Raw genomic sequence first — 16,886 nt, forward strand, 5'->3', positions numbered from 1 at the left:
ACTTGGTCTTAGCAATGAAAAACGACATTTCAACTACCTTCCAAACATTAATTTTATTGGACTATGGCCCGTCAGTTCTGCGTACTATGTGCCCTGCCCATTGCCACTTCAGCTTGCTAATCCTTCGGGCTATGTCAGCGACTTTAGTTCGTTTCTGATTCGATCTCGTAAAAAAACACCGAGCATAGCCCTCTCCATAGCACGCTGTGCAACTTTGAGCTTCTGTATAAGCGAAAGATATACTGTGTTGGAATCAGTAACTAATTTAATCAGATGAATATCTTAGGCGTAGTTCGAAATATATTATTGACTTTCCTGCAAAGCGGGAAAGTTTAATAAATTAAAGAAATACCAGAAAACCTCATAGAATAAGATGTAAGTATTAAAAAAATCTTAGAGAAGACAAGTTATTTCTTAGAAAGCTTTTCTTCATAATAAAGGTAATTCTAGAAGTTTCGATCTAGTAAATCCGCAGGCGTAGGCAAAGTCTATAGGCAATAATTCTAGTTCAACAATCGTTGTCCAATGCCCAGTTAAATAGGCCTTTGACCACCTTTGGCGTTAAGCCAGTATCGCAACTATGTTATTACGACACTGATAAATAAATACATTTACTTGATAACAACAGTATTGTTTGAAGGTGTGAATGAAATAAAATACAACAGGAGATCAGACTTTACATTTTTGATGCAAACTCGTTTTTATTACAACTACATAAATAAATAAATAATAATTTCACGTGCCGCCGTCTATTCTTAATCTAAGGAAGTAGATGGTTTCATCATCATCATTTCAGCCACAGGGCGTCCACTGCTGAACATAGGCCTCCCCAAATTTTTTCCTTTGAATACGAGTATTTCATACATCTAGTTCCAAACCAGGCAAAGCTTGCACTATGAGCACCAGACAACAGATAGATACAATGGCATGTAGTTCCCTTTCACCTTCGGCCTGATCATCATTTTCCATCAGGTGAGATGCAGGCCAAGAACTTCCCCGTTGTGTAAAAAAAAACCATTTCACAATCTCCGAGTAAAATATCAAGTATTCTATTCAGGCTATTCGTTGCTAAAAGTCACAAGTAGCAATTTATCGAATTTCACCATCTCTGACTAGACTAGACTAGAACTTTGAAAGAAAAAAAAGCGAAATGAGGCTCTAATGCCCGTTTTCACCATCAATACCTAATTTTTAAGTGACCCCTATGCTGACACATAACAGGCATTTTGTTTTCATAGAGGTCTCTTAAAAATTAGGGATTGATGGTGAAAACGGGCATAAGTCTCAAAAACGTTCGGGAAACAAATCATCCACCTTTTGCCTATCAGTTGAATTTGCAGTGTGTCCACTACGAAAAATCGACTGTCAATTATTGACATAAACACTCAGAAACAACATAAAACTAAGCACATAAAGTATCATGAAGTATATCATTACATAGACAGGTAACATGATAATTTGTCACCGGCATTACATACAACTCACACAAGAATGTAGTTAGCCATTCAGGATGCCTGAGCGAATGTATGGCTCTAATGTCATTGGATAAGGTTAGTGTCGGTGGTAGGGTGACCATGTGTTGTTTATTTATTGAGATAGATAGACAATATATTTATTTTAAATCGAGTATAGTTAATATTTATGTCACCACAGGTAAATCCAACCTTAGTTTAATAAATAAGTATTTGAATCGAAATGGGAAAAGTTTTTGGGCTTGCATCTCACCGGATGGCAAGTGTTTAATCAGGCCAAAAGTGGAAGCCAGACCCGGAATCTTCAACACTAATAAGTGTTTACCACGATTCCACTAGGTTCTAATTGTGTATTGCCTTTTTAACTAAGTAAAATCTGATTTTCAAAGAATGGAAATATCTTTAATTTAACACTGTATAAATAAAATAACTATAACTCTTATAGGATCCAGGATTGCTATCTGTCCTTCTTCAGTTGACAGTCATGTGCCGGTATTTAAGAAAGAAGTACGTAAAAACTGTCTGAATGGTACTCTTATGATTTACTTACCTATAAAGGACAATGACCAAAAGTGGTCCAAATGTCCACCACTAATGAGACCTATATTGGCTTATAGTCCATTAAATAGAGATTAACTTTCAGTATGGGACGAAAAAAAAATAAGCTGTCAGTAAAAAGTTATGACTGTATGAAAAATTGTAGTAGTTTACGCGCTAATCTCAGAAACTACTGGTCCGATTTGAAAAATTCTTTTTGTTATGGATAGCCCATTTATCAAGGATAGTTTTAGTTTTTCTATTTTTACCCCTTTCGCATTATTTCAAGTATTCCAATATTGTTGTCTTTCTTTCTGAGCTTGTTTTTTTTTCTTTTAACGAGAACCTAACACGGCGCACTAAGCGACACGACATAACATGCATAGATTAGTCCAAAATGTGTGATGGATAGAATGATATCAAGAACATTTTTCGGATGAAAAGGTAAAAAACATGACTTTTCATTCAGTCATAACTTTTTACTGACAGCATATTTTTGATTGCGGTTTGGTTATAATGAATCAGTATTTAGTAGACTATTTTACTACATAGGTCTCGTTAGTGGTGGACATTTGGACCACACTCCATACATTTTTGGTCATTGTCCTTTACTCTTATCTTGTTGTGTACTTGCATCGAATAAATAATTTTCTTTCTTTCTTTCTTATAAATTCTTCTCCTTGTCCTCAAATACGTAAAACGTATTGTCACCCTTTATTTGTCGATTGATTGATACAGATAATATTCCTATAACGCCTATTTTCTAGGCAAATGAAATAATCAATACACACTTTTAACATAAATAATGTAGAGCGATACTTTTGAAGTCGGTTAGGTAATAAAAAACTAAACTGGTCAAGAGCATGCTAAAGCCATCAGTGAATGGTTCCGTAGTGGCCAGTAAAAAAAAACTACGTATTCCTTCCTTCGTTCGTTTCAGCCAAATGACGTCCACTGCTGGACAAAGGACCAATGATTTCTACAACGATCGGTCCTGCGCTACCCGTATCCATTTAAAATTTTCGTTGCGTTCAGCCCAATGACGTCCACTGCTGGACAAAGGCCTACCAGAAGTTTATTTAATTTTTACTCCAAGTTAATTTTAGAGCTGTGATGTTTTTCCTGTCACCTAATAGATTGTATTTATTTATTTTAAACATTTCCAATCAAAACATATGCATATTTTTNAACAGCTCTAAAAATTCATCATAATTATTTCAGCCACAGGACGTCCACTGCTGAACCGGTTGATAGCTGAGAAAATGTTGTCAAGATTTTATTACACCAATTACAGCTTTCTTATTATAAATGGAACCCTAAAATGGAAATGTCAGCCAATTACTTCGCACAACTTATACGTTGTAAAACATGTTCTAATGAGTCAGTTTTGCTCCAAATCAGTTTGAAATAAATTAATTTTATAACGACTCACCTTGAAAACTTTAAGCAGAACATTATGTATGTAAGTACACTTAATAAAACATTTTTAACGCCCGGTATGTCGGCGTAATAAAACTTTACTGCGTCCAAAATACTTATATCCTGTATTAAACTTTATGTACAAGTACTGACAACTTATTATTCACTCTTTTTTACCTATAACCATCTACAACGGAGAAGCTCTTGGCCTGAATCTCACCTGATGAAAAGCGATGATCAGGCCGAAGGTGGAAGCGAGCTTCACCCGGAATCCTCAACCACAGAGGAACTGACTATCTTACCTCCTACACAGGAGTTGCAGCGTTGGGAACGGCTAGAGGTGGGAATACTCTCGTATCTTAACTCCCAACTGCTGATACACAACAATTCTGTTAACATTTTGTTGTCATGGATACATGCTTAAATGATGATAGTTAGCCAGACCTTACTAAGTAGTAGCCCTACAACAAACTAAAACGAGCAGAAATTTTTGCGGGAGCTCTCTGGGTCTGAGACATGTGGTCTTGCCACTAGAGGCGATTACAGAGGCGTATTACTATTTTTTTGCTTAAAAATATACAACTACTTAAACCGCCCACTCCAATTAACTTGTATACTACTGATAAAAAATGACATGAATGTGTCTTAATATCTCTATTTATAATTTAATGTAACATTCTTAGTTGAAAGACCTACCGGTTTCGGAAGCAATACAGATTCAATTTGCCTATTAGAGGCGAACTAAAAACTTTTCCTGTATGTCAAATTAACATAGTAATTTGGTATATAAATATTTTTATTATGTGTTTACTGCCTTCTGATCGTGGTTTTGTTTACGTAAATTTTGGTTATATCTTTCTATTTTACACTTTTATAAAGAGAAAAAGAAAGATAACGTAATACTTATTTTTATCTATGAAGAGATAAATACTGAATACTGTCACGGTGAGAAAAGTCCGCCTTTACAGAAAGGCTTGCTTGAAAACATGGTCAATCTTAACTTCTCCCTTTGACTTATGGTTAATTAGAGACGGTCGTCCTCCTGCAATGGAGACTAAATGAACTGATGATGATGGTAACTAATTTAAAATTTTTCACTAAGGATAACCAATTTCGAATTGATTTAGCATTTGAAGCGTGAAAATGTAACTAACAGACAGAGCATGTTTTTCTTACAGAAAAACTTAATGTGGAAGTAATATTGAATGAACTAGCCTGTTTAATCATGTTTGATTAAAGATATTCCTGTAGTTAATTGACCTTGATTCATTAAATAATTGGTGCTCTGATTATAATACAAAAACGCTCTATGATTAGTATCAAGGAATGTGGATTCGGTAGCACTACTACTATGCTAAAAATGTAGTTTAATAAGAAAAAAAAAAGAGTCAGTGTAAGACAAGAATAAAAAGGTGTTAACTAATTATTTCAGCTAACATGAATAATTTCGTTACTCACAAATGGTAAATAAGAGGTTATGAACTTTATCTATGTTGTAAATTGGGTTTCCTGTAAAAAATAAAATTCTTGACAAAGTTTTACTGAGTTATTTCCACCGATTCTCAGTACCAGCTGATTTTTTGTCTCTAAATCATTGGAAATATTGGCATCATTATTTCATGACGTTTTTGAATCGATTAGAAGAAGAAATCGTTTTATTTGTCATTTATCATTCCTAATAATTAAAGCCCAATATGACAAAATTCTAGTCAGATACTGGTAGAAAATAGACCCAAATGAGAATCAAGAAAAAATTAGATAGGAATATTGATCAGACATGAATTCCTTTGAAAATAAAACAAAACTCACCAATAGAATTCAATCACAATTTATTATCGAATTCAGCCTAAACGTAAACCTTTTATACATCATCAGTCTTACCAAACAGTTTTGAGGACGGTGGGAGCCAAGACTTGGCCGGGGTATGGAACTGCAGCCACCGTGTTCAGAGCGGGCTGGACGTACGCCACTGATCCCCAGGGTTGGATTTGTGGGACGAACTTCAGGGTGGGGACAATGGGGTAAGTCGACAGAAGAGGGGTTTGCCCAACGATGTATTTAGTTGGAGTTTCAATCTTGACTGGTTCGGGCTTGGGAGATTCAGCGCTAGCTTCAGCAGTCTTCACATTCGCAGATTCGACTTGGACGGAGTCAGATTTGGCTTCTTCTACCTTCTCAGCTTTGTTCTCCTCTTTGGGTGCCTCAGCAACCTTAAGGTTGGGAGTGACGAAGCCCTGCGTGTAGAATAACGGAGACACAGGCTGCGCCACTGCTGACACTGCTGCTGCAAATTTGGCTGCAGCATCGGAATCTCTAGCCAGCTCCCCGTCCAGTTGAGCCTGCGCTGTCTGCGCTGCATTCAAAGCCTGCCACTTTTTATCCTCATTAGCCCAGAAAGCCTCCAGACTCCTTTCTTTAGCTTGATCATTAGCTTCGATCACCTTCTCGTTGTGGTCGACCACAACTTCTTCGACGACTTCGCGGTTCTTATCGGCGATGGAGCGGAGGTAGTCCTCGGTTTGGACCTTGGCGTCGATGAGGGCGGCTTGAAGGTCTCCGGAGTTGACAGCAGGGACGGCTACGACGGGGGCGATGGGGCTGATGGGAGCTATGAGGCTGCCAGAGGGCGCGGCGGTGGCGCAAGCCAAGAGGGCGGCGGAAAGAATCTGCGGACAAAACGGAGGGTTACTTTTTATGAACTCCGATCAGCCATTGAAACTGCTAGATTGACATTCGCGAGACAGGATGATAGCATAAAGAATCTGTGGACAAATGTAGTCCCTCTACACTCTGGAACTGCTTCTCTTTAAAATAATTTTGAGAGAATCAAAGGATCAATAAATTGGTTGGTTGTTTTTTAATCATCAGCATTGCTCAGTCAGGTCCTTTGGTATTGCTACTCTTTATGACATTGACATTGGCACTGATTCTCTGACATTGACATTGAACTTGATGCTATTAGATTTATATTAAGACAAAATAAGAGCTGCTCAAAATTTATTTTCTACGACACTTTAGTACGAATGAAAAAATATCAAATAAGGTTTATGTAAATACGAGAAAATAGCTAAAAAAATTGACGGATAAATGATAAATCTTCGTCACAATTGTAGCAATAATTTAATTACAAAAACAATTAAACTTTTAACTAATCATTTACATTGTGTTTAATGTAAACGAATAACGTAGTCTATCATTTGTTATGCAGTATTCACAATAAATTGCATTCCAAAGCAACTCTTCGATACTAGACGTTTCAAGGGAGACGGCATGATAATTTTTCACTTTTATGCTAACTAACTTTTGTCTAGGAATGCTTTCGCGATTGTTAAGAATTATTTTTACTGTGACTTAGTTATTAATGGAGTCAAAATAATTTTCAGGTACCATGGATATATCTTTAGAGATATTATTATATTAAATCCATGAAGTTACAAGCCTTTTGGTGGCTATTTTGAATTCGTTCGTTCGTTCGTTTCAGCCAAATGACGACTGGACAAAGGCCTCCCCCAAGGTTTTCCCGCGACCTTTACTAGATCGTCGGTCCACCTAGTAGGAGGCCTGCCCACGCTATTAGTCTTCCAATTCTATTCTGAAAATAATTCTGTTTTGAATGCTATACGATGAAATAGGCGTAAGTAGGTGAAGATTTAAGGATTTGCCACACTGGATGTGTTCTGCAGTCTGCGGTTTGATCAAAGTGAACGCAGTCACACATATGATTTATTTTATGTATGAGATTTTTTTTTAATTTTGAGAATTTTGTTTATATTTTCCGAAACACTATAGTCTATCCAATATAGCTTGATTAGAATGACGGCTGTCAAACGAATGTGACTAGTGCTGTGTATGTTTCGTACGGTTCACATAGATGTATCGATAAGTTTTCGAAAAAATTATATAAAAAATTGCACTAAATTTTTCTTCATATCTTTGTTCATAAAAATGACAATTATGATTTAAATTTAAAGACAGTAAAATTTAAAATTCATGTCAAGGGTGTACAACCTAAGTCGTAGTCATTATCATCAGTGTTCTTCAGTGGTTTTTTCCTCTCGCTAGAGGGCGGTGGGCATCTCTTCTAGAGCAACGGTGCTATGAATACCCAAAAAATTACCGGTGATTGATTTCCGATGTTTGATTATTTAAGAATGAAATGTTTTTTGGTTTTTAATAGTGAACATTTAGAAAAACGTATAACTTGACTTAAATATGTTAAAAAATTAGAAAAAAAAAATGTTAAATATGTTAAGAAATTAGTTTTAATTTAATATGACATTTGTCGATATGTCCCAACACTAACATTTTTGTAACTCGAGATAACCTTGTAGAGACGTCGTTAATACTCTAGCTTGATTTTTATAATTTCGAATTACTACTTATTGGTGTAATTTAACGCTGCATTAACACGAAATTAACATTTTTATTGGAAGCACTGTCGTCGAAAATATTGTTTGTAGGTCAGACGTGAATTATTTCTTGTCCGCCAATATTTAGCTCTCATTGATCGCTACTACAAAGTTATGTCGTTACTTTTGATGGCAGCTGTCATTCTAATCAAGCTATATTGGATAGACTATAGTACATTTGTAGACATTTTATTTCCCTGATCTATCTGGCTAAATTAATTGACTAAAAGCTTAACTTTTAGTCAATTAATTTAGAATCAAGTACTGGTATTGTTTTTTGCGTATTTTTCAGGCACATTTTATTCCCTATATCCGATTTTATCAAAATCCTTTTAGGCCTATTTTCGATTAACCAGTTTATCTTTTACACACTTAACACACTAAACACTAGAACACTGACCAGAACTCTCATGGTGCTGGATGTGCGGCTACTGATTGCTGCCATCCCGAGCCTCGCCGTATTTATATCGGACCATCTTAGAGCACTGGACGACCGAGATGGAACTACGAAAAATGAAGAAAAAATACGGCAAGGGCGACGCGGTCTTAAGGGCGGGTTCCGGATAGAGAGCGAAAGTAGATGTGGGTACGAATTTTAGATGTTTAAAGTTTACTTGTGGAATTATATTTTTAATACATATAAAAATACCCTTATGTCCAAAGGGTGTCCTTATGGTAAGGGTACAAGGTTCGAGACTATATTGATGACAAGGATGCGTGGTCAGTTCAGTCTGCACATATTTGATGTACTCGAATTTGGTTATTCCTACCGTTAGATAATTCCTGGCAATTAGTGGTGACTGAGTTTGTTCCGGCATTTCTTCTCAGCGCTTGCCATATGTTTGTCGCGAAGCGCTGGTAGGGCCCAAAAGATAAGGAGACATGTAAAGTGCCCCATAAGGGCTACCTTTTTTTTATTATTTTCTATAACAATATTTTGACGTTCATAAGTGCCACTTGTGGTCTAAACTGAATAAATACTTTTGATTTTGATTTTTGATTGATTATTTGTTACAATTAATTAGTGATAAAATAGCCGTATGATGATGGAAGAATAGGGAGTCACTCTCCCAGTGGATTTTGTAAGAGGCGTCTAAGCATAGGCGCAGACCATCGATTTTTCGTCGGCCGATAGTTTAATCGGGCAGTTGATCAGTATGGGCATGTATAGAAGTGCGAACATTACACCGATTCGATTTGGCCGATTCTTCATACAATTTGAAATCGGGCACAACTATCGGCCAACAAAAATCGGTGGTCTGCGCCTAGGCTAAGGGAAAAATATGCGCACATCATTCTTCCCCAACGCGTCTAGCCAGCTTGGAGAGTGTAGGACAAATTCTCCATTAGACTGGTTGGTTGGGCCTATGTCCAAATTATCTCCCTTTTCTTCGGTGGCTCCAACTCTCAAAATTATCTAGCTGCATGAGATGGATGGCCAGCACCTTCGCAGGAGCCAGGTGGCCAGTGTTAAGTGTCACGCGAAAAACCTCTATAGAAAATTAAGAAGAAAAAACTTGTTGTCTTGGAACGTCAGTCAAATGTGAAAAATCCGCTGAATCTGAATATAAATTGAAATAATCAAAACCGCAAGAAATATCGACGGGTCGACCCTCGAAGCCTGGTCTCCGTCTCCTGATCCGCAGGTTGGTGGTTTCCGTTTTATGCAGCTGTATTTTTGAGTTGTTTGGAGTCACCAGCCGACCCCCGCATCATCTTTCTTCTCCGCAATTTATTCCTGGTGTGGCTATTTACACGCCACACCACTGGTGAATTGGAGAAGATCGTGTCTATACAGAGACTAAATGATCTGACGATGTTATTAAAAGATTTTTTTACAACACTAAGGTCATCAAGCCGCGAGTGAACAGGCATATTCTGGGTAAACTCGATCCATACATCGTATCTGTACCTACTCACGATTGGGATTGTTATCAAGAGCAAGCCTACTAATAGCATTAGGATAGGACCAAATCCTTCATTTGCCTCCGGTAATTTGGAAAGTCTCAGTGGAAATGATTAGCACTTGCCAAATGTTTGTCTCGAAGGCAAAAAAAGACATGTAAATGCTTCGTAAAGCAAAAGACGATTTGCAAGTACCTAATTTAATTCTAAACAAATTAAAGTTTTTGATTTTTTGACCAGCCGGGCTAAGATGCACACATTGAAAAAATCTCATCGATCATTTTAGACGACAAACGTATGGGCTTATCGCGAAAAATCGATAAAAGGTTATCATGGCCCACATCACGTCGTAGGCCTACTGATGATAAAAACCGAATATTTCCAAAAGGTTTGATCCGATTTCGAGCGGTACCCCAAAACGGGAAGAATGCAGGAAGCGCGCGCTTTTTGACGCGCGATGGGTGCAAGCTGCGTATGTCTTGCGTCACACGTTTTTTTGAGTATATGCCTAGCGCTTGGCTTTGCTTGAGTTTCGTAGTTATTTGACTAAGTTTAAATCTATTTCGGAGTCTTTCGACGTAGCTGTTACGAAGTTGAGCTTTATAGTTATTTTACTAAGTTATTAGTATCTTTTTCGTTGTCATCGACGGAGCTCTTGCGTCACACGGTTTTGAGTATATGCCTAGCCTGTGGCTTTGCTTGGGAGAGGAGCTTTCAATATTGGTGTTAAAAATAATTATGTCAATAGCGTTTTTTTCGACGTTGATCCCATAAAGTATTGAAACTAAAAAGTTAATGGTAAGAAGTATGGTGTGTATTTTAAATTGTTTATTTAATAAAGATAAATGAATAAAAAAAACTTCAAAATAAAAGAAGTGGAAGATAACTTGATTTACTCGTTATTTGGGATCGAAATTAGAAATTTTCAAATATGTTAATGTTATAGTACCTACTTATTTATTGCTGATAAGTTTCATTTATCTGACATATTATAATGTTGCCCATTAAAAATGCTGACATTTTCTGCCAGACATGCAAAACAAAAAAACCGATAAGTTTCTATCGGACAGTATCTAACAGATAAGTTTCTGATAAGCTATCAGAGCAAGTGGCAAGACTGGCCTTTGCATTACCATGCATAATGGAACTGAAATAAGTCGCAAACCAATTATGTGGGTATGCATATTGAAAACAGGTGGGGTAATGGAAATAGTGCATCCATTTTTGTAGAGCTGTAGGCTGAATTATCATTTTAAATTGTAGCGTTCAAGATATTCTGTAAAACATACAGCATCCATACTTCAATACCGATATATTATGTATTTATACGAAAGTAACTCTGTCTGTCTACATTTTTACGCTTAAAGCACTTTATGCCAGTTTCCTATAATCAATCCTTGTCCAAATCTGTCCTTCAACTGTCAAAAATCAATCTGTTTTTGATCTAATATCAAACATTTTTGTTACTACGACTATTAAACTTTCTTATTGTATAAATAGTCCTAAAAACAATATAAAAATGTGGAAACATCGAAAACCGAGGATTTTTTGACCAAAAACAAATAAAAATTTGACAGTTGACGGACGGATTTGGATTGAAATTGATTATAGAAAACCGACATAAATCTATTTAGATAAAATTTTGTGTAGAGATTGTTTTAGACCCAGGGAAGACCATAGAATAGTTTTTATCCTGGTTTTGGAAGGGGCCACATTTGCGCGATAAAGTTTTTCTGTGAGAAACCAAAACACACAAGCGAAGCCGCGGGCAAAAGCTAGTAAAATAATATTTACTTATAACAATCGGATATTCAATAAAACAGCTGTTCAGTATTTTTAAACTAGGTTATCATTTTATTACCTGGTTATTCTTATTTAGAACTCATAATATTTGCCTTAAATAAAAACAATAGTCATTTCAATGTCTTTATAAGACTTTATGTTGTATTGTTTATGAAAAGTCTACTTTTTGGTAAAAGTTATTGAACTTTTTGTATTGGGGCAATGAACTTTATAATAGTCGTTGTAAGTTAAAGTCCTGGAAGCCCTAGGCTTGATTCCTTTTGAAAATATACTTTTACTATAGTTATCATCATCATCATCAGGGGGCGTAGTGTGAGTTTACGTCAAACGCATTCGATGTCAACCGCGTAAAAAAGTGACATTAAATGTATGACGGATTGTACAGCGCCCCTAGCGGAAACTTTCAAGAACTAAAATCTTCATATATTTTTTGACGCGCTCGCTAGTGACGGCGTTTGATGTAAACTCACACTAAGCCCAGGTCATTCAGTCTCCACTCCAGGAGCACGACCCTCTAATGTACCAGAGGCAAATGGAGGATTTGGCCTGCACTCCCCACGCTGGCCAGACGGGTTGGGGAGGCCTGATGTTCGCATATTCGTCCCTTAATCGCCTCTTACGACATCCACGGAAAGAATGGGGGTGGTGTTATTCTACTATGCTGGAACCACGCGGCTACAATTACTGTTGGGAAGTGAAACCCTAACTTCGAACTTCTCCTATGTTCTTCTGATTAATTCTTTGCGGGTCCAATGACAGTTTAACTTTCCCTCGGGACAAACTTGACCTACACTGGTTGGGTTGTTGGCGGTCAAGCTGTAGATCCTGGCTACACAGCAGTTGCAGCGGTGGGAACGAGAGGTGGGAATAGTTTCGTTTCCTTTGGTTCGTTCGTTCGTTCGTTCATTTCAGCCAAATGACGTCTACTGCTGTACAAAGGCCCCAAGGTTTTCCACAAAGAACGGTTCCGCGCTGCCCGCATCCAGGCTCTTCCCGCGACCTTTACCAGTTTCTTTGGTTACATAAATAGAATTTTAATTCTATCTATGTTAAACTGCTGTAAGATAGCCAGTTCCTCTGTGGTTGAGCATTCCGGGTGAAGCTCGCTTCCACCTTCGGCCTGATCATCACTTACCATCTTGACTTACTTGACTTAAGGTCCTATGTCCCCTAGATGGGGCAGAGGGCGTCCACAACAGTCCTCCATCGCGTTCGGTCTTGAGCTTCGCGTTTGATCTCGCTCCAAGTCTTGCCGATCTTCTTCACCTCGTCTGCCACAGTCGCCTCGTCACACACTTACCATCAGGCCTATAGCGTATTCCCTATGTGGTTTAAAAACAAAATATGTTTACAGACAAACAATTTTACTGATTCGCTATACGTATAGGAGGGCGTATGTAAATTATACAGTACATAATGTATATAGCCCAAGTGTAGTACTCGTTTTGTAGATTTAAATGTCAACTGGTGGTTTTTTTGCAATTGTTATAGTTTCTTAAGGGAAGTTGAAGTCATTAAGTAGAGATGTATGAGATTTTTTATGTGTTTTGTATGAAAAGAGCGAAGGAATTTTATTTCTTTTTAGTGTAGTAAATAGGATGTTGTAAAAGTTAATATATCGTCATATAAAGACGGAATGTCGTAGTCTCATTTATACTGCGAACAGCTAGGGACTGCAATTCGCTGCCTGCTGTCTTTCCCGAAGACTATATTCCGGGCCTTTTCAAAGCGAGAGTGAATAGGCACTTGCAGGGCAGATATGTACCATCCTAGACTGCATCTCACTTAACACCAGGTGCGAATGCGGTCAAATACCTGCCTTGATCTTCATAAAAAAGACCTGTGTCATGAAGTTTGGTTTCTATACTAATATGTGTATCGAACGAAACCAAAAACTAATGGATGTTTGTTAGTCCTTCACGTAATAACTACTGGATGGATTTTGATGGAACTTCACAATATTTAAACTTATCCAATCACGTAATTAGTCAGAATCGATATTATCGATCTACATTTCATAATACGAGCTTAACTAATAACCACTGTCAGTTATAATCAAAATAAAGATGTCAGATGTCCAAAATTTACATAACTACGAGTGAGATTATCAATCATCATTACACAATGTAGACGCGCCAATAGAGTACGGCAATTTTGTAAAATGAAATATGATTGATATGGAGAAGAGAGCGAAGTTTCACTGTTCTCAACATTATTTTAATAATAATAAAACATATATTTAATCAAAGGAAGTTATTTCATTATATTTTTTATGGTAAAAATTTTCCTCACTTTATTTGATCCTTTGTTCCGCTGTGTACTGGAGGGAAGTCGAACCTTAATTTCGAAATCCTATGTTCTTCTGATTAATTTCGTTGCGGGCCCATTAACAGTTTAACTTTCCTCCGAGACAAACTTGACCTTCACCGGTTGGGTTTTTATTGGCGGTCAAGCTGTAGATCCTGGCTACACAGGAGTTGCAGCGGTGGGAACGAGAAGTGGGAATAGTCCTGTGTATTTGATCAATAGCGTTCACAAAATATTATGTCAATATTATCCACCCGTGCAGTAGAGACTTTTAAAGTCCGTCAATGTCAAGAAGTCACATTATTTGGTTGCAAAAAGTGCCTTACTCCATTGGCCATACGAATTTAAAGGTTGAATGATTCACCGGTCAGGTCAACGACCGGAAGATATAGAGATCTAACGATGTTACCGGTCTTTTGACAAGCTTTTTAAGCTTTATTGGCCCAGGAGTCTGTATAGAAACATTTATAGTAGGAATAGAGCTTTTTACTGTCTTATTGCAAAATAAGAGTAAAGGTCCTTTAAGGCCAACAAAAACTTTAGATTTTTTACTAGTCTCTTTCTCATGGAAACATCCCGTTTTTGCAGAAACTGTTTTTTGTAGGATTCCGTTTAGTAACATGTTTTAATACATTCAGGACTCTTCCCAACAGAGAGATCCCGTTTTTTTGCAGGAACCTATTGCAGGAATCCATTTAGTAGCATACATGTTTTATTAATACATTCAGGACTCGTCCCAACAGAGAGATCCCGTTTTTTGCAGGGGAACGAATTTGCAGGATTCCGCTTAGTAACATACGTGTTTTATTAATACATTCAGGACTCTTCCCAACAGAGAGATCCCGTTTTTTTGCAGGATTGCAGGATTCCGCTTAGTAACATACGTGTTTTATTAATAACATGCACGACACGAACACGGTAATAATATCATACAGTATTGTAACTTCATATAAACAGACGAAACGAGAATTTTCTTTCGAAATTCAAATCTCGGTATGCGCTCGGTATGCAAAAGTCGGGGGTGTCGCGAATGTGCCGAATGGACGTCGTTAGCCAAGTGTTAAAAATGACAAAACTGATTGAATTTGACTGACTATATTGTATTAAACCAGCTTTTGCCCATGACTTCGCCCGCCTGAAATAAAGTAACAGATCATTATGATTATTATTAAAGTTTCGAAATTATTTAAGTAGTTTTTACTAAATTCAATCTACGAATCACAAAACATCACACATTTTTAACCTATTCCATTCACAAAGTATTTTGTTTGTCTAACTAAATAAAAAATACAATAAAAAACTAGATATAAATTCTAAGTAGGCAGATGTTTTTAAACTGGTTACTGTAGGTGGGCAGCCCTATCGCATGTTGTCATACTGTGACGTACCGCGCGACTGTTGACATTTATTTCAAAAATATGGCCGAGTTGGAATACTGTATAGATATTATTACCGTGACACGAACATTCCGTTTGCAGTGTCCCGCAAAAAACCGGTCCGTTCGAATTATGAATTCGAATTTCAACCACACTGTATGTCCACATGACTGTCAAGTTTTTTTAGGATCCTGCAAATGTGGGTTGCCGTGGAAAAGGGACCCTTAGTTCAATACAATAGTGACTGAGTTTCTTGCGCTGCTTCTTCTCAGCACTGGCCCATTTATTGTCCCGAAGCAGTGGTAGGGTTAATACTGAGACGTGTAAAAGTGCCTTTAAAAGCCTATTTGCAAAAAAAATGAGTTTTATGTGTTTTTTTACATTATTTGCGATTAGAATTAGGTTCCCTATTGTCAGCATAGTGGTTAAAATCGTAGTTACCCCAGCCAAGCCTCAACACATTTAAGTAAAAAAATGCCATACAAAAAGAATGCAAAATGTAAAAGACATTAAAGGTTAACACCTCTTTAACTACATCCTCCTTACTTGTCCTCTTTCGCACTAAAACTCCTTATAAGGAACCTGGCTTGAATGTGACGATTAAAATTTAATACGGTTTAAATCAAACCACTGGTTCTCAAAGTTTTTAGGCGACAGCCCCAATGGGCGTTAAGGAATTCTTATACAGTTGTTCAACACTGAACCGCCCCAGCTTTATAATCTTTACAGGAGGGCGCTTCTAGCAATACTGGGTTATAGTTCCTATTTTTGCCACGTTGGACAACACGGAAGTGTCCCATATAATTATTGCATTTATAGGAGGGCGCTACTATCTTTCAGCACTGGCCCATTTATTGTCCTGAAGCAGTGGTAGGGTTAATACTGGGACGTGTAAAAGTGCTTTTTTAAAGCCTATTTGCAGAAATAAATGAGTTTTATGAGTTTTATTAATTATTAATTGTTATTAGTTCCGATTTTTTCCACTTAGCGTATCAGAATCGTTTGACTGTATCTGTAATTCGTTGGGCAAATTGGCTCTTGTTCAAAGCACTGCTAATAAATGTTATTTAACAGTACAGGAAAAATACAAAATACCAACAGCAATAAAAATACCTTAGATAAAATAGGTTGATCAATTTTTGTAATTAGATAGCTACTGCGTACCCCGAAATCAATAATGTCTATTAGATTTGATAAAAAAAACTTGTTACAATGTCTATTAGATTTTTTTATATGCTTACTTCCTTGTTTTGTATACGATGTCTCAAAAAATATTTTTGGTCAAGCAAAAAAAACATTTTTGATGTTGTAAGCCACTTAATTCAATAAAATTAATAACTGGCTTGACAATATTTTATGTTTTTAGGATTTTAGAAAAAAGAAAAGTGGAAAAAAAAATATTTTTTTCTTCCAACATTGACCCAGAATGTTGAGAACCGCCGCTGGGAAGTTAAACAAAGAACGCGAGAGTCGAACCAGTTAAATGTTACTTTCGTTTGAACTTGACCTCCGTGGATGCGCAAGCGCCGGTGCGTGAGGGCACAGTGTAGAAACGTTGCAGTAACTAAAGTAACGAGATATTAAGTACACAGATTCTAGCTTTTTTAGATTTTGCATATTCTAGCTGCCAGTTGTGGTGTCCAGTCACACCGTACAAT

General features: G+C 37.0%; 2 protein-coding genes across 2 annotated transcripts in view; one reads left to right on the forward strand and one right to left on the reverse strand.

Annotated features, from left to right (window-relative positions):
* The window catches only part of LOC114362177 (WD repeat-containing protein 7-like), a gene marked incomplete at its 3' end in the record, with an annotated part of 111,354 nt that overhangs the window by 36,379 nt on the left and 58,089 nt on the right, over positions 1 to 16,886 (forward strand). The window lies entirely within an intron of this gene.
* CPH3 (cuticular protein hypothetical 3) lies at positions 5,299 to 8,328 on the reverse strand. The gene is made up of 2 exons (XM_028317469.1): positions 8,238 to 8,328; positions 5,299 to 6,094 (listed from the first exon to the last, which is right to left on the reverse strand). Exons 1-2 carry the CDS (start codon positions 8,280 to 8,282, stop codon positions 5,306 to 5,308), a joined length of 834 nt encoding a protein of 277 aa, XP_028173270.1. The 5' UTR covers positions 8,283 to 8,328; the 3' UTR covers positions 5,299 to 5,305.

The sequence above is a fragment of the Ostrinia furnacalis genome, unplaced genomic scaffold (genome assembly GCF_004193835.3).
Source record: "Ostrinia furnacalis isolate ACB-3 unplaced genomic scaffold, ASM419383v2 OfSCF6247, whole genome shotgun sequence".
Classification (NCBI taxonomy): Eukaryota; Metazoa; Arthropoda; class Insecta; order Lepidoptera; family Crambidae; genus Ostrinia; species Ostrinia furnacalis.

Coding starts and splice junctions, on each gene's coding strand:
- CPH3 (XM_028317469.1), bottom strand. CDS start 8,282: ATGGCAGCAATCAGTAGCCGCACATCCAGCACCATGAGAGTTCTG. Junction 6,095..8,237: donor CCAGCACCATGAGAGTTCTG/GTCAGTGTTCTA, acceptor TTTTGTCCGCAG/ATTCTTTCCGCCGCCCTCTT.